The 22,548-nt window shown below is 43.1% G+C and overlaps 1 protein-coding gene across 3 annotated transcripts in view; it reads left to right on the forward strand.

Moving 5' to 3' along the window:
* Positions 1-22,548, forward strand: part of RALGAPA2 (Ral GTPase activating protein catalytic subunit alpha 2) — a 340,962-nt gene that overhangs the window by 14,709 nt on the left and 303,705 nt on the right. For all 3 annotated transcript variants that reach the window (XM_058432702.1, XM_032142466.2, XM_058432703.1), the window contains exon 2: positions 18,036-18,146. In XM_058432702.1, coding sequence (XP_058288685.1) covers positions 18,036-18,146 — 111 coding nt within the window. The remainder of the gene's footprint in view (positions 1-18,035; positions 18,147-22,548) is intronic.

Genomic DNA, 22,548 nt, shown 5'->3' on the forward strand with positions numbered 1-22,548 from the left:
TGGCTTTAGGGATGACTGTCCACAGGGATGTGGTCAGGGTACTTACCCAGTCTCATATCCACTCTCTTTTCCCACCTCCCCACTTGGTGGAAAATTGTCTCTACCTTTGGTTCTGTGTTTTTGTTTTGTGTGCTTCTGCTTCATTCTCAGGCCAACTCTGCCAGGTACAGGTGTGGTGGTCCCCAGCATTGCCAGCCTGACATGTCCTGGCAGCTAGTAACTCTTGAGAGGAATGTGGCCACTCCCCTAGGACCTGTAGCCATTCCTGTACCAATTAGTAGGTGAGGGAGATGGGGTACTGTGATTGGCCAGCCTGGATCACTTGTCCCGTTCCTAGAGATGGAACCTCATTCTGGCTCCTGTATTTCTGAGAAAGTAGAGGAAAGGCATTCTGGCACATTACCTCCCAAAACAGAACTGCTTATAGCTGTGCCCACGCCCATTTGTACCGCATGACGTTCGTTGACTTTTGTGCTAATAATCATAAAACATTGAGCAAACCTTAGATGACATTCTGTAAATTCTATTTGAGATTATGGGAGTCATATTTGAGGATTATTTTTCTATTTTTTTAATTAAAAATTTTTTTTTTGAGATGGGGGTCTCACTCTGTCACCCAGGCTGAAGTGCAGTGGTGTGATCACAGCTCACTGCAGCCTTGATCTCCCAGGTTCAAGTGAGAGGATTATTTTTCTAGTTTGATGGAAGTAAAGGGTTGCCCTTTTAACAAATGGGATTGACCACTCTTTAAGTCTACATAGCTCAGACTATTTCCACTGTTTTTAAAGTCATTTCACATATAGTGACTGAGTGCCTGCTATTTGCAGATGAAGCCCTAGCACTTATGGGACTTTCATTCTATTAGGGTAGATGGACAATAAATAACAGGCCGGGTGCGGTGGCTCATGCCTATAATCCTAGTACTTTGTGAGGCCCAGGCAGGTGGATTGCTTGAGGCCAGGAGTTCAAGACCAACCTGGCCCACATAGTGAGACCCCATCTCTAAAAAACAAGAACAAAAAACCCAAATAACAAATATATGATACAATTTCAGGTAATGATGGTAGAAAAATTAAGCTTGATAAGGGTACGTGTATGCTTATTTAGATATTGGGGTCAGGGAAGGCCTCTCTGAAGAGAGGTTTGGACTAAGACCTGGGTTAAGCAAAGGAGCAGCTTTGTGATTATTTTTGGGGAATAGTGTTCTAAGCAGAGGGAACAGTAAGTACCAGGCTGTGAGTCATAAATAGACTCGAAGTCTCATGGAAGTCAATAGGGGTGGAGGATAGAAGGAACTGGGAAAGGAGCAGGGGTGGAAGAGGGGAGATAGGGATAAGATGGCATGGAACTTTGGCGTCCCAGTAAGGACTTGGATATTACTCTAAGTACGATAAAATGGGGCACTCCAGTGGAGCTAAGAGCAGAGGAGTGATCTGAACTGACCTTTACGTGTAAAGGAATCAGTGTGGTTCCCTCACAGAGACTACACTTGCTTGGTTAGCTTGCCAGAGATTGGTTTTCTGACCACAAGCTTTGTAACAAAGCTTTCTTTGGCTTACTTTATAAAAGGTCAGATCTTTGGCCCAAAAACTGACCAGTGACTGGAGGCAGACAAGAGAAGAAGGAAGAGAGAGAAAGAAGTGCCGGAGAAGAGGAATGAGTGGCTATGGAATCTGTAGCAAGCAAAGGTGTTAAGGAAGATGGGGACAGACAAACTGTGTCCCTCCTTACTGCAGCAGCAAGTAGTGATGAGAAGACAGGACGGAAACACTTTGTGGCCAGTGGGACAGGACAGCTGGAGTACATTGGGCCATGTAATGGGCCCACACAGTGGCCTGAGCTTGTAACAATATGGAGACGGGCTTGCTGTTATCCCCAACTCTACTGACAGGCAGGGAGCAGGCACATTAAAAAGTGCCCCTGGTGCTGACAAAAAAAATGGAGATCTGTCAGTGGCTGGAAAAGAATGAGACCAGAAAACTGTTGATGGGTCAGTACAACAACAATTTAATATGAATGGTTGCAAAGGCAGCAAACACTGCAGATTGGCTCCACATCAGATATCCACCCAAATTAGGACCCCAGTTGTGCTTTACGTTGGTCTTTTCTCAATGGAAAGACCTGAGGGAATCTTGATCTTTGGCTCAGTGTTAATTGCAAAGACGTAATTCTATGAACCATTGTTGCTAATTGAACCTTATGTCTTATTCAGAAAGGTGGCTGTGGTGTTTCAAAATGTGACAGTGTTAGGTTAGCTACATACAGGAGGAGAATCATTTGTATTCTTTCAGACATCATTTCTGAGCATAAACCAGCTCTTTAGCACTTTTATAGTGTGCTATGAAGAAGCTTCTGTTCTGTCAGTTGACAGTCAGTCAGCGTCAGGTGTAAGCACAACAAGGAAAGGTTGACTCACATGGACTAAGGCTCCCAGGTCTTGGGAATGGGTCTCATTGTGACTGGAAATTTCATCACTTCTTTGCATTCAAAAGTGTCAAACATTTGCTCATGCCTACTCAGTGCTAGCTGCTGAATGGCTGGACAGAGAAATGTCTTTCTGCCCAGTTCTATTATTTTTTATCCTGTTCAGTGAATGATGTCTAGAGAAACACAAAGACAGCAAAGCTCCTCCAAATAACTAGGTCATTCCAAGGCATTATGTACCCTGTATGTGCTGTTACAGAAGGAGTAATTAAAAAGTTGGACAGAGAAAATTTAAGTCATTTTCTGTTTTTTACAACATTTTAGAATCGGTAAAGATACTCTTTTATATATTGTTTGGGTCTTAAGGTTTCTTCAAAGTTGAAAAGTAAGACAGGTTTGGAGAAACGTATGGCCTGGTGTCGTGATTGATGAGTTTTTTGCGGTAAATATTCAGGCTTTGAAAAAAATGCCTTTCTCGAACACCCTGGAAGTACCCCCCAAAACAGCTTTATAGTTTTTTCTGGTTCTACAATTTTACATATTCATTATAAACGTTTGGATAATATGAATATATGAAAAATAATTTAAGTATCAAGGGGTCCTCAAATTCTGCAGTCCCCTGCCAAGCATTACTGAAATCCCGGTGAACATGCTTTCCAGGCTGGCTCTTGCTTGGGTGCATTCCTTTCTCTCTCTCTTCCCTGCACCTGCCTCACTTACACACACAAACACGGTTTTACATGAATAGTCATTCTGCATGGTCTAACACTATGTTTTTGACTTAAAGCCTTGGATATTTTTCCACATCAGTAAGTGAAGAATTACATGAGACTTAAATAGCTGTAGCGTGTTCCACTGGACTCCTATAACAAAATTCCCTATCACCCATCCTTCAGGTCATGAGTTTTAGGCCTTCACATGCTGTTAGCAGATTGTGTGCCTGTGAGTGACTGCCCAGTGACCAGAAGGGCCTTCAGTTTCTTGTGTTAGGGACACAGCAGAGATGACAATATTGGAGGCTGCTCACAAGCTGGGATAATATGATGATTTCCTGGAGGTAAAGAGGGTCCCTTAGGGAAAGCCACTTCAGTCTTTACTGAGTTAATTTCACAGAAATGCCACCATTTTGACCTTCTAGGAGGAAGGTCATTCCACTTGCAAACTGGCTCTGGTGTACTTTTTAAACAAACCAACTTCTGGTTTTTGTATTTAATAACTATTAAGTTCTGTGACTTGTACCGTATCTCTCCTGTGTTCTTTTTGCTTTACAACAAAATAAAACAAAATATATTTCCAGGCATGCTTCCCTTAACCTCCTCCCTCACTTTTTTTTTGAAGTTACAATATCTTTTTTGAAATTTTATTTTTCATTTTTTTGAGACAAGGTCTAGCTCTGTTGCCCAAGCTGGAGTGCAGTGGCTCAATCATGGCTCACTGCAACCTCCACATCCCAGGCTCAAGCCATCCTCCCATCTCAGCCTCCCAAGTAGTTGGGACTACAGGCACATGCCACCATGTCCCGCTAACCTTTGTGTTTTTTGTAGCGATGGGGTTTCACCATGTTACCTAGGCTGGTCTCGAACTCCTGGGCTCAAGTGATCTGCAGGTCTCGGCCTCCCAAAGTACTAGGATTACAGGTGTGAGCCACCGTGCCCGGCCAACTTTCTATTAGTATTACACTTAATTGAGTGAACAGTATGGGAGCCTGACTGTCTGGGTTCGAGTCCTGGCAGTGACCTACCCTTTCTAGTGGGGGTAAGAATGGTACCTACCATCCTGTGGTTGTTGGAGGTTGAGTCAATGTATACAAAGCTGTTTTGTGAGCTGTTATTACTGTTAATCATAATTATTTGACATGAGACATTATTCGACAGCTGTAAACACTCTCCTCATCACTTTCCTGCCTCCTTAGTTGGGGGCAGAGGTGACTACAGCTCCTAGGCTGTAGTCATTTTATTTCTGTCTCCAACTTTTCCCATCAGGAGCGATTTTGATTATAATGTAGGCTAGCTCCAATTCAGATCAAGAAAAGGAGGTCCAAGTATGCATTGACTTTAAAATGTCTGATGAAACTTTATTCCTGAGAGATAAATATATTAAAATGTAATATAACTCACATTTGATTTGGATATCAGTTTCTATAGTGTGTTTTATTATATTGGTATTTGATATCTGTTAAAGTTTTAGAATCCTGCATTTGAGAAATGTGTGTCAAAGATGTTAAGTAAAAATAGCTCTACTTTTAAAAACTTTAACACTAAGTGTTTGGACTATATCTTTATACAGAATTACTTTTACACAAGGACTATCACTCCTGGATAACGAAGTGTTACTATTTATCTGATTTCTAAGAATTTGATGTTCTACATCTGGTTTACTTTATAGGAATAAAGAAATGAAAACAATATGCCTTCAGAAATGAAGTAGGATTAATATTATAATTTCTGTGATCTTTTCAGTTGACACTAGTGTTTGTTTCCTGTTGGAATTGGCAAATTTTATTTCAGCTCTCTGCCTACAAGGATATTTTTGGTTGTAGGTAATAAAAAACTCAAATATAAGCAAGTAATAAGAATTTCTTTCTCCTATAAAAAGAGGTCCCAAGGCAGGGAGGCCCCAGAGTTAGCTAATTCATGAGTTCGGTGATGTTGACAGTCCAGATGCTTTCCGCCTCTTGGCTTTGCTATCCTTAGCGTGGCAGGTTTGTCCTCAGGGTGGCAAAATGCCCACAGCCATTGCACCCAGATAGAATGATATCCAAAGGCAGGAAAAAAGGGACACTTCTTCCTTAAAATCAATAAAGTTTTTCTCAGCTATCTTCATCAGGCTTCCTATTGTTTTGTATTGATCAGCATTGGGTCACGGGCTTGAGTCACTGGCAAGGGGCATGTTGCCACCGTAATTGGCTCAGCAGTATCAGGTCCTCCCTCTGGGGCTGCGAACAGGCCAGCTTCCGAGAGGGGCGCTGCTTTGTGGAGGAGGAGATCCCTGAGCAAATGGAGGCTCTGTTAGGAAGAGGGAGGGTCTGTTTGCGGTTGGTGGGTGAGGTGAAGTAGCTGGAGAGAAAGCAACAGTGTCTGCTCCAGGCTGCTCTCAGTTTTTAGTTTAAAATACTATGGAGAATGCTTGTGGAAATAAATGGTCAGTTATGATAAATTTTTGAATATATATTTATGGAAATTTTTTTTATAATTTAAACTAGTATGTACAACATGGCTGTAATTTTATGTAAGAAACAAACCTGTCAGTGGAGCTAAAAGATGACTTTGTTTTCATTTCCTATGGTCATAGTCCCTTTGTGTTCCTGTAAAGGAATAATGGGCAATTTGTAAAGAAAAGAAGGTTATTTGGTTCATGGTTTTGCAGGCTATACAAGAAGCATGGTACCAGCATCTTCTTCTTTTGAGGGCCTTAGGAAGCTTCCATTCATGGTAGAAGGCAAAGGGGAGTGGGCATCACATGATAAGAGAGAGGAGGTGGTGCCAGCCTCTTTGTAACAATCAGTTTTCATGGGAACTAATAGAGAGGACTCACTCATTACTGTAAGGACAGCACCAAGATGTTCATGAGGAATTCACCCCCATGATCCATATGTCTTCCACCAGGCCCCCCCTCCAATACTGGGGATCAGATTTCAACAAGAGATTTGGAGGGGAAAAATATCCAAACTATATCACTTGCAATAGGAATATACACTTTAGGCCCCAACATACATCCAGAAGTTTTATGTCAGGGTTCTAGACTCCCCTTCCTTCTGATGGACCAGGCTAGTGGTGCTTGGGCACAGATTACTTGTGTATCCGCTATTGGCCCTGGAGAGAAGTGAAAATTGGCCATTGGATTAGCGGTGTAGAACTCCTTAGTGCAGTGTCAGGGAGTGATGTCAAAGCCTGATTGGACTGGATGCTTTTGTTGGGTGGGTGATTTAAGGTGTTTGTTTTATTATACATCATAAATTACATATATACAAAACTTGTTTTTTTCACATGCATTAAATATTTAATACAAAATTAAAAAAAAATCTTTTGTATCCAGTACATGGCCTGTGCTCTGATAAATATTTTCAATTGAATCAGGTTGAAACGAAGACTGGGGTTTTATTGTGTGAATATGTTAGAGGGAGAAAGAGGCAGAGGGGTTGAAGGACAGTGAAATGACTGACTAAAAAGAGGAACTGTGGAAGTTAAATTGAGAAAGAAAGGAAGTGAGGACTTGAGGGGCATCAGAGATAGTGACAAGATGGTGGGGTTATTGGATTCAAGGACCCAGTAAGGTTGAAGAGTTGTTGGAATTAGGGTTCCAGAAGGATGGGCGGGAAAGATAAGAAATAGTGGGTGACGAGAGTGGATTGCTTGAAACTGAGGCTTGCAGGTGGGGAGATTGTAAGTAACCATCAGGTCTAGGATCTGGCTGTGGGTGTGGGCGGCAGAGGTAGGGTAGAGGACAACCTCATTAGAAATGGGGGAGTCAGGCATCATATGTATAAATGTTGAAACCACCAAGAGTGAAGACAGTGCTAGTAATGTACTGAAAGACAGTTAGTCGGGCCCTGGAATCTTCGGGAGAGTGTCTTGGGATGTGGGAAATAACTGTGCATCTCCAGTCAGTGAGAGTTGGTACAGATGTAGTTGGAGGTAGATGGTGTGAGCAGTAGAGGAGCACTCTGTGTGTGAGGGGAAGGACCAGGATGGTCTGGAGATTGCAGTGGGGAGCAAGGGGGCCACCTATCTCATCTTAGGCTTGGTGGTATGTGAGCGTAGGAGGAAGACAAAAGCCTTATCAGGCAGACAGCAAGGAAGCAGTGTGCTGAGGGGGCTTCCAGGTTTCGGGTACAGCTGAAAGGAAACAGCCTTTACAGGTGGCATAGAAGATGGGATTTGGTGAGCTTTATTGGATATAGTGGGTGGGAGGGTAGGGTTAGGAAGCTAGGGTGAGATTAGTGATGCCCAGAGCTGTATGGGGGTGACAGTCAGAGATGAAGATCATGTGGGAATTGGATTTCCCAGGAGATGGATAGAAACCTGAGTGCAAGGCCTGATGGGACATCTCCTGATGTGTACCTAGGGGGTGGTCCATGATCACTTCTAATTATAGTCTCCTTACTGAGTGTGGTTTCTTAGGCAGCTCATGGTAGCTAGGTAAGGAGGAGGGAATGGAGGGTCTTGCAAGGAGCAAGGGGAGGATCTCCCATCACTCTGGTGGGGTGCTGTGTATTAAAGGAGGGGCCAGGGTTATCGTGAGTACATTATTACTTAAGTTCTGGATGACTTCAGGAGTAATTCCATATCAAATGTTTCCAGTGATGTTTATGCTAAAGTTGGTGCAGATTGAAAGTATAATACTTAAGAGAATTTTTCTGAAATACGAAATCTTGATGATATTAGACAAGTGTACTTGTAGAATACACTTACGTCTTTTGGTTCATAAAGCTTTGCAGAAATTCTATAAATAACCTTGGACTGAAAAAGATATGACAGAGATGAGGGGGTAGTGGACAGGGAAGGTTTGGGGAAGGGTGAATGAGGTTGGGGGTGGAGTTTCTTGAAGCAGAAAATCCAGGAAGGGATTTGCTGTTGGTATTTTGGTTTGTGGGACAGAACTCAGATGACAGGCCAGGAACTGAGGGAACCTCTGCCCTGAGCGGCTGGCTGAATCTGCAGGAGGAGTGAGCTCCCTAACTGAGAGTGATTATACTAATTTTCTTTAATTTTTGAAACTCCTTGTAACAATTGTATTAAGAGTCTTTTTTTGTGATCTCTACCAATTTTCCTCACTTTAATTGCGAGACAGGAGGAAATTGTGGGCCTGAGGACATATTTTTTTTTTTTATTTTTATCTTTTTGAGACAGAGTCTCACCCTGTCACCGGGCTGGCATGTAGTGGCGGGATCTCGGCTCACTGCAACCTCCGCCTCCCGGGTTCAAGTGATTCTCCTGCCTCAGCCTCCCAAGGAGATGGGATTACAGGCGCGCACCACCATGCCCAGCTAATTTTTGTATTTTTAGTAGAGACGGGGTTTCACCATGTTGGCCAGGATGATCTTGATCTTTTGACCTTGTGATCTTCCCGCCTTGGCCTCCCAAAGTGCTGGGATTACAGGCGTGAGCCACTCTTCCTGTCTTATTTTATTTTTTAGAAAGTGTGATTTTGGCAATATTTACTCATAGTTATGCCTTAAGTTTTACATTTTTAGCAGGCATAATATATATGTGTGTGTAAAACAAATATAATGGTGATAATTCCTTGCTGTTTTGTAGAAAATAAGTTGTTAAAAAGTAAAAGAATATAATTAAATTAATATAAATTCATTTAAAACATATCAACAAGTTTCAAAATTTTAGTGCCGAGGAGGATGTTTCTGATTTCAGATTTTTCTTACATAACATAGAGACTTATATAATAGATGGCATATAAATATTAGGTAATGTAACAATATGAATGCTATTGGTAACTTAAGGGATGAACATACATTTGCTCCATCATTCTTTTGAAAATGTTACTGTTTACTAAAAATTAATACTAGCTGCAGGGTGGACTGTCATTGCTTGTTACTTTTAGTAATTTATCATCTATATCTAGGGTAGTAGTCCTGACTCCTCATTTGGAGGAATCTTTTTTGGTCCATTATTGTAAGAGGTTTTACCTTGATTTTTAAAAAATCATTTTTGTTATTTGCTGTGACCTTCAGCAATGCTTGAAAGGATTAATTATGAAGCCTCTCTATATATCTAAATTCTGCTGTTTGATGTGTTTATTTAGTACACATGTATTCAATACCTATGCTTTGGCTGAATGGAGACCTGACACTCTCTGCTAACAGTCTGGTCGGGGAGACTGAGGTATAGAAGTAGGAGGGGCATCTAAGAGCAGTATGTGAGGAGCCAGGCAAGGTGTCCTTAACCTGTGAACTGACTTGTGGGGATGACTAGGGCTTAGCTAAGGGGACTAAAGGGACTCTGTGCTTCCTTCACAGCCCACTTGCCATTCCATCCTTCCCCACCTGGGCTTCTCACACCACATCTTTGACCAGATCTCAAGTTTCACGCCATGATAGCACTGGGGCTGGAGTCTTTTGTCTGATGCATTAAGTTTTCTGCTTTGTAAGTTAGTATTTTCATCCACATGAATACTTTGTATTTGCAAATAATCAGTCCAGGATACTTTTTTTTTTTTTTTTGAGATGGAGTTTTGCTCTTGTTGGCCAGGCTGGAGTGCAGTGGCACAATCTTGGCTCACTGCAACCTCTGCCTCCCGGGTTCAAGTGATTCTCCAGGAGACATTTTAAAGTCTGTATTTATAGGCATTTTTCAAATGTGAATTTCTCTTTAATAATGATGATGATAAGAGTGTTGATTGGCCATTAAAGCCAGTCATCCCTGGTATACCTCCTGTTTAATGATCTGATTGCCTGCTGAATCTAGAAAGTCTTATTTTGTAGGTTTTTGCCTCCTGATGTAGATAAGCTTCTAACCTGCAGTTAGCACATTACTGCACACACAGGAGGTGCTGAAACATACTGGCTGGTGTCAGGAAAAGGAATTCCTGCCTTCACTCTGGCTAGCATAGATCACTGTTGACAGAAAGTTTGTGTCAGTGGGCTGCCTCTGTAACTTGGATTCATTTTTCCTGCTTTTCCTTCTTTAATGGAGGGGATGATGTGTTATACTTGGGGGTATCTCTTCATAGGTTTGCTGGCCCTCATGACCAGTGAGGCTGTTCTGTACTGAGTTTCTTCTTCTGCACCACCATTTCTATAATAGTGTTGCATAACAAACCTTCCCAAACCTAGCAGCTTCCGTGAGTTTTACAGCAACAGGCATCCATTTTTCTCCCTCACTGTGTTGGGTCTGTATTGGCTGGGGTGGTTCTTCTTCTCACTGACGGTTGCCAGGGGTTGGCTCCAGACTGGTGGGTTAGGTTCAGCTCTGCATGAATTTTCTCATTTTGCTTGGATCAGCAACTACTTGGGGCTCTCCCAGCAACCACTGCCACATTTTTAAGGCTTTTTTGGCCAAAGCAAGTCAGGAGATCAGTCCTGGATCAGCGTGGTTGGGCACCATCCAAATGTGTGGATGGAAGGAAGGAATGATTTGTGGCATTTCTACAAACGACCCAGGGACCTAGGCAGCTGTTTAAATGTGAAATCGCCAGAATCATATTAGCCTATAAGTAAGTAATGGTGCATTACTAATGATATCCATCATTGTCTGCATTTTCTGTCTTGCGTCTGACTAGTTCTTTCGCACTTCATTATTTTCCTTGTTTTCACTGAGTGCTTCTGAATGACTGTTTTATTAAGTTGTCAAGTTTGCCTTACATTCTTCACTTACCCTTTTTCCTATCACCAGCCTGTTATCTTGATCATCAGGCCTTCAGTGCCATTATCCAGGGAATTTCACTAAAATAGTAAAGGACACCTATCTTCATCTACACACAGGACTGTAGGCAGGGCTTGGATGGCTCTTAGTTCTGGCTTGGGAATGGAGGGGTGTAGGCAGTATAGAAGGTGCAGGGGGGTCATTCCCTATTAGGGGAGAACTGAACACGAGCTCCTTCCTCCCTTGACAGCATCCCACTGCGGCTCCTGAGTGAGATGAGGACTTTTCCTTCCTTTGGTGCTTTCTAGGGGTCTGCTGAAGCAGGTTTTCATGAGACTGTGTTATGACCCTTCCAAATAAAAAGCAATAGAATTGCTATTGAAGAGGATTATATGTGGAAGGAAATAGAGGGATAATCCCACTGGTTTTGTGGGTGTGTTTACTGGTAGTACTTACTGCTGTATTAGGATTAGTGACCTTTGCTAGGAGCAAAGTAATTCTAAAACTACTGATATTTCTATGATGCTGACTGAAGCTCTTATAAGCACTCTACATATGCTCATTTTATCATCACAGCAGCCCTGTGATGTAAGAACCATTGTTAGCCCTGTTTTTTTTTTTTCTGAGACGTACTCTTACTCTGTCGTTCAGGCTGGAGTGCAGTGGTGCGATCTCGGCTCCTCCCAGGTTAAGGCAATTCTCCTGCCTCTGCCTCCCAAGTAGCTGGGATTACAGGCATGTGCCACCATACCCAGCTAATTTTTGTATTTTTAGTACAGTTGGGATTTCACCATGTTGGCCAGGCTGGTCTTGAACTCCTGACCTCAAGTGATCCACCAGCCTCGGCCTCCCAAAGTGCTGGGATTACAGGTGTGAGCCGCGATGCCTGGCCTGTTAGCCCTATTTTTAAGATGAAATTGAGGAGTGGAGTGTTTAAATAACTTGTCCAAGGTCCTTTGGCTTCTGCATTTGAATCCAGGCAGTCTGCCCCAGAGGTTTTGCCCTCAACCTTTGCTGTTGCCTTTCAGCTAGATGTGGAGAAATACTTGTCAACAAGAGGTTTAGCTGGACAAAGGAGTGGAAGAGGGTGGTTTTGGGTCATATGTAGAAGATTATCTTTGGTTGATGGTGCAGGAAAATGAGAAGTTAAAGGAGATTTCTTTAAAAATTCAGAAGTGACCTCTAGCTCTGCCAGGCTGTCTGCCGTTTGCTTCCCTGTGGTTAATTTGGACATGCTTCCCTGAGTTCTGTAATAGTAGTAAGCCAGTGTGCTAGCATCCATTCCATGCCAAACCCTGGAAGCCATCCCTTCAAAGGCAGGTTCCCATCTGGACTCTGGAGCGTGGCCTTGCCCTCCCTTTCTTTTCCCTACAGCCCTGAGAGGCTGTGGGGCGAGTTCCGGGAGCTGCTTCTTCAGTGTCACTCACTCCAGTTTCTTACCTTGGGCTTTTTCCTCCTGCTATTTCTCCTCTGGCTCTCCTGCTCATCCTCAAGGTAATGATTTATTTCTCTTATATTCCTGACTGATTTATTCCCATTTGTCCCTGAGGCCTTTGTACCACTCAGTTATGGAGTTGCAGGACCAGAGCAGGGGTTCTGTTGATGTCCCCAACAGGCTGTGTTATCTTGGGCAGGTCACGTGAGATCCTGACCCTGAGGTTTCTTTCTCTTAATCACACCTGCCCATCTGTTTCATTGGGCTATGTTGAGGGTCAAATAAAATAAACTCATGAACATTTCCTTTAAAGCATAAAGCATGACATAAATGTATGACATTAGCATTCCTAGCCTCCCCATGTGGCCTTATCCACTCCCTGCTTTGGTGTTCAGCGTGGGCTTCAGCCATGGTGCCTGTTCTGTTACTTGTTTGTTTACCTGTGCACCCCTGGGGGCCTCGGGTCTTATTCTCTTTGAATTTTTTAAAGCTTAGCACAGCACTTGTTGACATGGATAGGGGCTAGTAAATGTTTGAATGAGTGGGTCAAGAATGCCTGTCTGAAGGAAGTTTGTGGTCATAGTTTTCTTTTTTTTTTTTTCCATAATTTTTTTTTTTATTATACTTTAGGGTTTTAGGGTACATGTGCACAATGTGCAGGTTTGTTACATATGTATCCATGTGCCATGTTGATTTCCTGCACCCATTAACTCATCATTTAGCATTAGGTGTATCTCCTAATGCTGTCCCTCCCCCCTCCCCCAACCCCACAACAGTCCCGGGAGTGTGATGTTCCCCTTCCTGTGTCCATGAGTCCTCATTGTTCAATTCCCACCTATGAGTGAGAACATGCGGTGTTTGGTTTTTTGTCCTTGCGATAGTTTACTGAGAATGATGTTTTCCAGTTTCATCCATGTCCCTACAAAGGACACGAACTCATCATTTTTTATGGCTGCATAGTATTCCATGGTGTATATGTGCCACATTTTCTTAATCCAGTCTATCGTTGTTGGACATTTGGGTTGGTTCCAACTCTTTGCTATTGTGAATAGTGCTGCAATAAACATACGTGTGCATGTGTCTTTATAGCAGCATGATTTATAGTCCTTTGGGTATATACCCAGTAATGGGATGGCTGGGTCAAATGGTATTTCTAGTTCGAGATCCCTGAGGAATCGCCACACTGACTTCCACAATGGTTGAACTAGTTTACAGTCCCACCAACAGTGTAAAAGTGTTCCTATTTCTCCACATCCTCTCCAGCACCTGTTGTTTCCTGATTTTTTAATGATGGCCATTCTAACTGGTGTGAGATGGTATCTCACTGTGGTTTTGATTTGCATTTCTCTGATGGCCAGTGATGATGAGCATTTCTTCATGTGTTTTTTGGCTGCATAAATGTCTTCTTTTGAGAAGTGTCTGTTCATGTCCTCTGCCCACTTTTTGATGGGGTTGTTTGTTTTTTTCTTGTAAATTTGTTTGAGTTCATTGTAGATTCTGGATATTAGCCCTTTGTCAGTTTTTTTTTTTTTTTAAATGGAACAAAGCCTTCCTGTTATATCTCTATGTTTCTTGAAATTAGCCTTGTTAAAAATTAGGCTTTTATTCCTTTCTTGTGTTTCTTTTTGCAGGTTGCTAAATTCCATTGCCTGTGATTGTCTTCCGTGAGACCTGTGCTTACTTTATAAATATTCTTCTGATGAGTCTTTTAAAAAAAGACAAATCAAGAAATGATTCTAGATTTTGAATTAAAGATAAAATATCTGATATTTGTTATTTGGTTATTCATTTAACAAATGTGTTAAGTACCTTTCTTGTACCAAGCTCCGTTCTTCAGGCTGGAGATGCAACAGTGAACAAAGCAGATGAGATTTCTGCCCTCATGCTGCTTACATTCTAGCAGCCAGACAATGAGGCAGCAAATTAATAAAGGGATGATTTCAACTCTTCTGAAGTGCTGTCAGGGGGAATTGCGTGAAGAGGATGCCCAGACCACTGAAGAGTTCTCAACACGTGTACATAAACTGAGTGTGCTGTAGATGCTATGCTTCCGGGTTCACTGTGTTTTGGGTTCCCTGGAACGTATCTAGTTGTCTTGTTAGTGAGTACTTAAGCTCAACACCACCAATGCCTTATCCACAAGGAAGATATTGGATGGCTGAGGATAAAGGTGGTTGTTACCTGGACTTTTGGCCTCATGAGGACATCTCAGTGTATAAGAGGGATCCTTAAACATGATGAGGACCCTCTTTGTTTGGTTTGCTGATACTTGAATGTCTGAGGGAATGAGGGAATAAGGGAGGGAAAGATGGGGACTTGTTGATCTCCCAGTAGCTTTCTGTGCCAGCTTGCTGCATCAGCATACCCACATCCTCCATGCTAGAGAAATTGTTTGCCAGCTTATGGCATTCTGTGTCTGAGGCACGTTCACTACAGAGCCTACCAAGGGAGAGGGCCGGGGAGAGGAGGAAATGTGAAGTGACGCATGGGGGCACTTGCAGATTTCTTTGAGGAAGTCATGTGTGATCCAGGTTCTAAAGGATGAGACCTGTTGATTAAAAAAATTAAAGTTAGTTGTATTCAGAAGTCTTGCTGAGATTTGCAACCAGGGAGAGTCAGAGAGTGTCTGTTGGACTGCTCCAAAGTAGTGCTTTAGCCCACAGTTTATATACAGGTGGCGCACTCTGCATGTGCTCAGAAGTTACATTAAATGTGCTCAGAAGTTAAGTGTGCTCAGAAGTTACATTAGAGCAAAATCTTATCAAGGTTTGGGTGTGAGGGTCCATCTGGTTACAGATTATAGAGGCGTAGTCATTAATCCTGTCAGATATTATCTTATATACAGGAAGAGGCAAGGGCTGAGACGAATGTATCTTTTTTTAAAATGCGGTGATTCAGGCAGGAGATGTGGGAACTGGTGCTGTATCCTGCTTATCATCTTCAGGGCATTCTTCTGAAGGGCTGCGCCGAGTCTTTGAGTCAGGGGCTTTGTAAAATTCTGCTGGCGAGGGATTTTGTGCAATTCTGTTATTATGTAAGCAGGATGAACAGACATAGTGTCTACATTTGCTATTTTGTCTCATACACTGAACCAGCTGCATGAAGGTCTGGGAGTGGGGGTAGCATCCTGCAGGGGCCCCAAGTGAAGAATGTGTTTGGGAAGTTTGGGGAATGGAAAGAATCCACAGTGGCTAGAGGATAGGGAGTGAAGGGGAGAGTGTTGCGCAGTGAAGTTGGTGTTGAGTGGGGGAAATCAGGCAGGGCCTTGCCCGGCTATGGTAAAGAGTTTGGATTTTAAGTACTACTGGAGGCAGATGGAAGGTTTTGAGTAGAGGAGTGATCTGATTTGATTGACTCTATTAAATATTCCAGTTGGCTGCTATGGGGAATGGAAGAAGAGTGAAAGCAGGGAACCCGGGCAATGGGCAGAGGTCACAGCCTGTGTGAGGGTTCATGGCCACATAGACCAGGCAGGACCGTGGAGAGCAGAAGCAGTCCAGGGCTGGAACACGTACGTGTTAAAGGCAGGCTAACAGAATGGCATACTGGGGATGGGTAGTGAGGAGTGATGCCCAGGCTTTGGCCAGAGCAGTGGGGTGGATGGGGGTTCCAACTTACTGAGACGGAAAAGCCCGAGGGAAGAACAGGATCTGATGGAGGACTTCCCTTTGGACGCGTTTAATTTGAGAGGCCTTTAAGACCCTCGCGTGGAGAAATCAGCTGGCAGCAGTCTGTGAGACTAGAGCCCACAGTGGGAGATGTCAGGGCTGCAGATGGAAATCAGGAGTCCTCAGCAGAGATGAGATTTGTCTTTTGATTGCCCCAAGGATTGAGGGTTAGGCTGTTTCTTTCCCGTAGGTTTATAAGTTGTAGTCATTATTTTATCATTGTATGTTTAGACTAATTCATGGATTCTCAATTCATTCAAGAAAATATTGAACTAAATATTGTGCTAGATGCATGGGACATAATGATTCATGAGATCGACTGTGGGTTCTGTGAGGGCAGGGAATATGTCTAATAGAGGAGACAGATTATTCCATCAGAATTCCACCAGAATTAAGTAAAGTGTGATGTGTTCTGTGACAGGGAAGCATAGAGTGGGGGCCACACAGCAGAGGCGCAGACCTAGTCTTGGGGGTAAGGTGGGGATGTTTTAGCTGACTAGTGAGGGTGAGTAGGAGCAAGCTGAGTGAAGCTGGCTTCAGAAAGAGGGCTCAGTTAGTGGTAGATGGGCTAGCAGTTTGCATTAGAGTTGAAGTGTACTGAATTCCTTGGAACTGGCAAATTCTCCACAAGGCACTCAAGGATTCCTTGTCAAGATTGTATAGCTCATAGGAATGTTAATTTTTATGTGGGTTGGTGATTCTAGTTTCATTGCTACCTGCTTTCACACAGTACATTTGTTCCTTGCTAGGAATTTTCACAGCTCTGTGCCCAGTTTTATTTTGGTGCAGTAAATATACTGTGAAATTGGCAGCTCATAAGACTTTATAAGTACCTTACATGCATTATTTCAAAGAGCCAGGGCACATTTTTGCATGAAAAGCTCTTATACAATTATCAGAGAAAAACAAATCTTCAGAATCATCTGCATTATTGCTAACATTATATAATTTGAACATCATAATATGTGTGTTCACATAGATTCACAGTGTTAGGACTGCAAAAGCAATTGGTACCACACTGTTACAGACTGAAGAGCAACACATTTTTTTCTTGAGTAATCCTTGCAGAATTTTAAGGAAGGTTTTTGTTCTTTGTTTGTTTGCTTTGTTTTGTTTTGTTTTTAAGAGACAGGGGTCTCACTGTGTTGCCCAGGCTGAAGTGCAGTGGCTCAGCCATAGCTCACTGTAGCCTCAGGAAACTCCTGGGTTCGGGCGATCCCCCTGCCTCAGCTTCCCAAGTAGCTGGGATTATAGGTGTGAGCTACAGTGCCTGGCTCCAGAAAGCTGTTTTTACTTTTCCTCAGGTGCTAGTGTATTCTCCCAAAGTGCCAGCTCCTTGGTCAGGACTCTGTAAATGGCACAAACAACCTTGTTTGCTGAGGAAAATGTACAAAGGTGTGTTGACAGTGGATGACTACTTTGACCCCCCAGCATTGTGAGGTTTTACCCTGGCTGATCGGGGCCCTTGGAAGAACTGGCTGTGTTGCTAATCAGCCCCAGTGGGAGTTGTCACTGTGCTAAGTTCCCCACACCCCTGCCTATCTATCCACAGTCTGTGGTTTAGCAAAACTGTCTAGTACAACAGGGGCAACTCTAGGAACACGTGGTAGGTCCTACAGTGTCCATACATGGGTGGGGGCAGGTGATCTAGAAGCTTGTGGTTGGGGAGCATGTGCTAGTTCACTTGAGCTGGTTTCTCTTTTCATGCCCAGAGAGTTATGTTGGTGGGGAGGGAGCAGAGATTGGTCCATTTAGGAGCTCCACCAGCAAAGTTGTTTTTCAGAGGTACAAACCCATCCCTCTTCATGGCCTGTGTCAAAAACTGCCTCCTCCATGAACCTCTACTTCCTCATCCCCTAACAGGAAGTCATGTTTCCCTCCCCAGACCTGCCCCCGCTTACCTCCAGCCTTCTAGCTGGTCTGTCGTTGCTGGCTCCTATCAGCTCTGACCTCCCTGAATTGGCCCCACAGCCTCCTGAGCAGGGCTGAGTGGTGGGTGGTACCCACGGTTCAATTAAGAACTCTCTTGGGTGGAGAATAAACAAACAGGAATACTGTTTTGTTTTGTTTTGTATTGTCTTATAAGGGAATGAAACTAGTTGTACTTGCCTTCTTTTCTGAGAAGTTTGTTTCTAAATTCTTGTAATTGTATAAAGTGAATTGTCATAAATGGAAACTTTTTCTTTTCAGATAATGTGGATGCAAATGATCTTAAGCAGTTTTTTGAGACCAACTATTCTCAGATATATTTCATCTTCTATGAAAATTTTATAACACTGGAAAATAGTTTGAAATTAAAAGGTAAGCATTTCGGTAGTTTTTTTTTTTTAAACAATCAGGCATTTTTATAAGTTGTATATATCATGAGCCACAAATTATACATTTTTAAGCTTTCTTTCTTGCCAAGCCTTTAGCAAAGCTGTGAGAGCATGGTGGACAGGGTGGCATCTTTGTTTCTCTTGAGCTTTCACTTATAGGGATGTTAATTGAACAACACATGGCTAGCAAAAATAGAAGGAACCCTTAGAAAGCATGATTTTCAAAGGAATAAGTTACTTAAAAAGAAAGAAAAGTAATACATGCATACTATTAAAAATTTAGATTCCATAAAAGCGTCTGAAATGAAAACTCAAGTGTCTGTTTTGCCTTGCTTGCAGAGGCAACCACTATTAAAGATTTCCTGCATCTCCTTCCAGATATATTATTAATGTATTATGTTTATATATGTTTGTGACTATATTCTTTGAAAATCAAACCAACAAGGTCACATTATACATTCTGTTCTGTATACATTATACATCCTGTCACCTAAGTGGCAGGATAATGTAGCCTGGGGAGCCAGACTGGGTTGGGAACCCAGCCCTACCCTTCTAGCTGTTTCTCCTTGGGCAAATTAATCTGTCTCTGAGTCGGCTTCCTCCTGTCGGCGTTAAACAGGTTCACAGGTATCCTAGCATTTTAGGACAGAGTTTGACAGATAGTCCATGGTCAGTAAGTAGTAACTGCTGTCACCATCTTCTTTCATTTTCATGTAGTCTGTGGGCTGAATCTGAATCCTCACAGCTCTATGAAGTAGATGTCATTCATTCATTTAAAAAATAAGCCATATGCATAAATAACTGTGAAAAAAGTTAAAAAGTCAGTTGTTCTGTAAGAGAGATTTAGACAGAATTCTGTGGTTCTTGGGAAGTGGGAGGGATGACTTCCTGCTGAGTATATAGATGACGCTTTGGGGAAGAGGTGGCCTTGGGAATGGACCTTGAAGGACAGCAGGATTTCAGGTGGAAGAGAGCAGCACTGCTGCTGGAGGGGAGAACATGAGTAAAGTAGGGCTGTTCTTACGACATGTATGGGAAGTGCATTTTTTTTTTCTTGCAGCAAAGGTGTGTGAAAAAGATTTGTAGGAAATTAGATAATGCTTGCAAGGAGCCTTGAATTCTAGGCTAAGGAGTTTGGACTTTGTTCTGGAGGTGGTTAGAGCTCTGGAAAGCGTTTGTTACTATGACAAGTGTCTTGTAAAGTAGCAATTGAACCAGAGGCAAGAACAGCAGTTGGAAGGCTGATGCTGTCATTCATGTGAGGGATGGTGATGCCTGATCCAGGGAGGCAGTAGTTAAGGAAAAAGAAAAGTGTTGTGTCTCAACATCTATGAGACTTGGTTATAAGGGAAAGGGAGAAGTCAAATGCTTTCAGGACACTGAGTCTGCTTTGTGAGGTGCCATTAGCAGTAGGAACCCTGGAGGGGAGCCACATTTGGAAGGCAGGAGGGTGAGAGTGGCTTTGGGCAGTCTGTGTTTGAGGTGCATGGGGGATACTTTGGTGTAGGTGTTGGCTGGACAGTACAATATAGGTGACTGGAGCTTGGGAGAAAAGAGGTGAAATCATGCTATTGCCAAGGGAAAAAGTATATACAGAGAAAGAGAGTGATGGTCAGAACGTTAATTCCTTATTTTATTGGGTATATGCAAAGGAAAGCAATGGAGTAGTGGGAGGGGTACCAGGAAAGGGTTTTGTCACAGAGGCCCAGGGGAGAGAGAATCGAAGGCATGTAGAGTCAGCCAATTGGTGCGTGAGGTGCAGCTGGGCTGGGGAGTAAGAGCTCATCAGTGTGGTTGTTAGTGAGTGCGGAGAGAAAGGTTCTAGGTGAGGAGCAGGTCGGAAGCGAAACAGATGGACATGGAGTCACAGGGCGGTGAGCTGGTGAAGATGACCCGTGAGAATATCCTTTCAGAAAGTTTGATGTGAAGACACTATCGGGGAACCTGCCCCAATAATCATGTAGGTTCTTTTCTATTTTTCCTAAGCGTCGGCCGGCTTGAGAAATAAAGGGACCGAGTACAAAAGAGAGAAATTTTAAAGCTGGGCGTCCGGGGGAGACATCACATGTCGGTAGGTTCCGTGATGCCCCACAAGCCGCAAAAACTACCAAGTTTTTATTAGAGATTTTCAAAAGGGGAGGGGGTGTGCGAATAGGTGTGGGTGACAGTCATCAAATACTTAACAGGGTAATAGAATATCACAAGGCAAGTGGCGGCAGGGCGAGATCACAGGACCACAGGACTGAGGCGAAATTAAAATTGCTGATGAAGTTTTGGGCACCATTGTCATTGATGACATCTTGTCAGGAGACAGGGTTTTGAGATCAACTGGTCTGACCAAAATTTATTAGGCGGGAATTTCCTCTTCCTAATAAGCCTGGGAGCGCTATGGGAGACTGGAGTCTGTTTCATCTCTGCAGTCTCGACCATAAGAGATGACCACTCCCCGGGGGGCCAGTTCAGAGACCCAACCCCAGTGTACATTCTCTTTCTCAGGGATGTTCCGTGCTGAGAAAAAGAATTCAGCAATATTTCTCCCATTTGCTTTTGAATGAAGAGAAATATGGCTCTGTTCCGCCCGGCTCACCGGTGGTCAGAGTTTAAGGTTATCTGTCTTTTTCCCTGAACAATTGCTGTTATCCTGTTCTTTTTTCAAGGTGCTCAGGTTTCATATTGCTCAAACACACATGCTGTACAATTTGTGCAGTTAACGCAATTATCACATGGTCCTGAAGCGACATACATCCTCCTCAGCTGACAGGATTAAGAGATTAAAGTAACGACACGCATAGGAAAGCACAAGGGTATTGATTGGGGAAGTGATAAGTGTCCTTGAAATCTTTACAATTTATGTTTAGAGATTACAGTAAAGACAGGCATAAGAAATTACAAAAGTATTAATTTGGGGAACTAATAAATGTCCATAAAATCTTCACAATCCACGTTCTTCTGCCATGGCTTCAGCCGGTCCCTCTGTTTGGGGTCCCTGACTTCCCGCAACAAGACACAGATTGTATCTCACCCTGGTCATGGGAAGGTTACTGAGGAATGCATTGGCCTGTTAGCAGACTTAGGAGTGGGTCAGCTAGAGGGGGAGATAACTGATGGTGCAGGTGTTGGGGGAAGTGGGTTGAGACAGGTCAAGGAAAAAGAAGAGACATGGAGAGGAGCATACAGGTGACCTTTCTATGTAAGGAGGAGCAGATAAGGGGATAGTGTAAATATGGAGACATTTTGAGGTGGAGAGGAAAAACTGAGGGACCCCTTGTCAGATGCCCTGATTGCTCCCATAGAACAGGCAGTTGTCAAGCATGGAGCGGAAGGAATTCAGGGTGAGGCACTGCGGTGGTCTTTGATTGTGGCCATCTTGCCACCTCCTGCAAAGAATCATAATGAAGAACCAATAAAAATAGTGAGATTTTTGAAGTTTTTTGCTTTTAGTATAATCTGTGTTCGATTGGAGTGCAGGGAAGACAGTGTACCTTGAAAAAGAATAAAAGAAAATGCCTACTAGGAATAATGAAATAAATAATCTTGTGATAACTTCAGCCTTTGCAGTTATTCAGGCCATAACTCCAGAGTTATTGGCTCTATCTTCAAAATACATCCAGAATCACCGGCCTGTTCTCATTGCCTACACCGGTAACACTGAAATTCCTGATATCCTCACCTGGATTACAGCATTAGCTGCAGAAATGGTCTCCCACCTCCACACTTGTGCCCTCTCCCATCCCATAGTTTATTGTCAAAAGAGCAGCTGGAGTCCTCCATTAAAAATATGAGTCAAATCATGATTCTTGGCTGCTCTAAAGTTTCAAACGGGTTCTCATTCCCGGTCATTACAGTGGTCTCAGGCTCCACCTAATCTGCCTTCCTTTGCCTCACCTACTCTCCAACCTCAGCTTCTCCAACTGTCCCCCTTGTGTGCTCCAGCCTTAAGGGCCTCTGACTGTTTTCTGACTAAGCCAGACATGTTCAGCTACAGGGGCTTTGCATTGTTCACTTCCTCTGCCTGGAATATACCTCCCCTAAATTTCCGTATGGCTTGCTTCCAAACCCCCACATTTCCATGTGGCTTGCTTCCTAACCTCAAAGGATCTTTTCTCAGATGTTACCTTACCAGAGCGATGTTCTCTGACTTCCCCAGTCAAAATTGCATACCATCTTTTTTGGCTTCTCTGTCTGCCTTCCTTCTTGTTTTTCTCAATCATTTATAGAATGCCCCCTCCTGCCAGAATATCAACTTGTTGGGGGCAGGGATTGTTGTCTGTTTTGCTCACTCCTGTATCCTCGGGGCCTAGAATAATCCCTGGCATATAGACATTTTGTAGTATTTTTTTCTATGAATGAATGAATGCATGATATCTACTTCATTGAGATGTGGG

Source organism: Hylobates moloch, unplaced genomic scaffold, assembly GCF_009828535.3.
Source record: "Hylobates moloch isolate HMO894 unplaced genomic scaffold, HMol_V3 SCAFFOLD_21, whole genome shotgun sequence".
Taxonomy (NCBI): Eukaryota; Metazoa; Chordata; class Mammalia; order Primates; family Hylobatidae; genus Hylobates; species Hylobates moloch.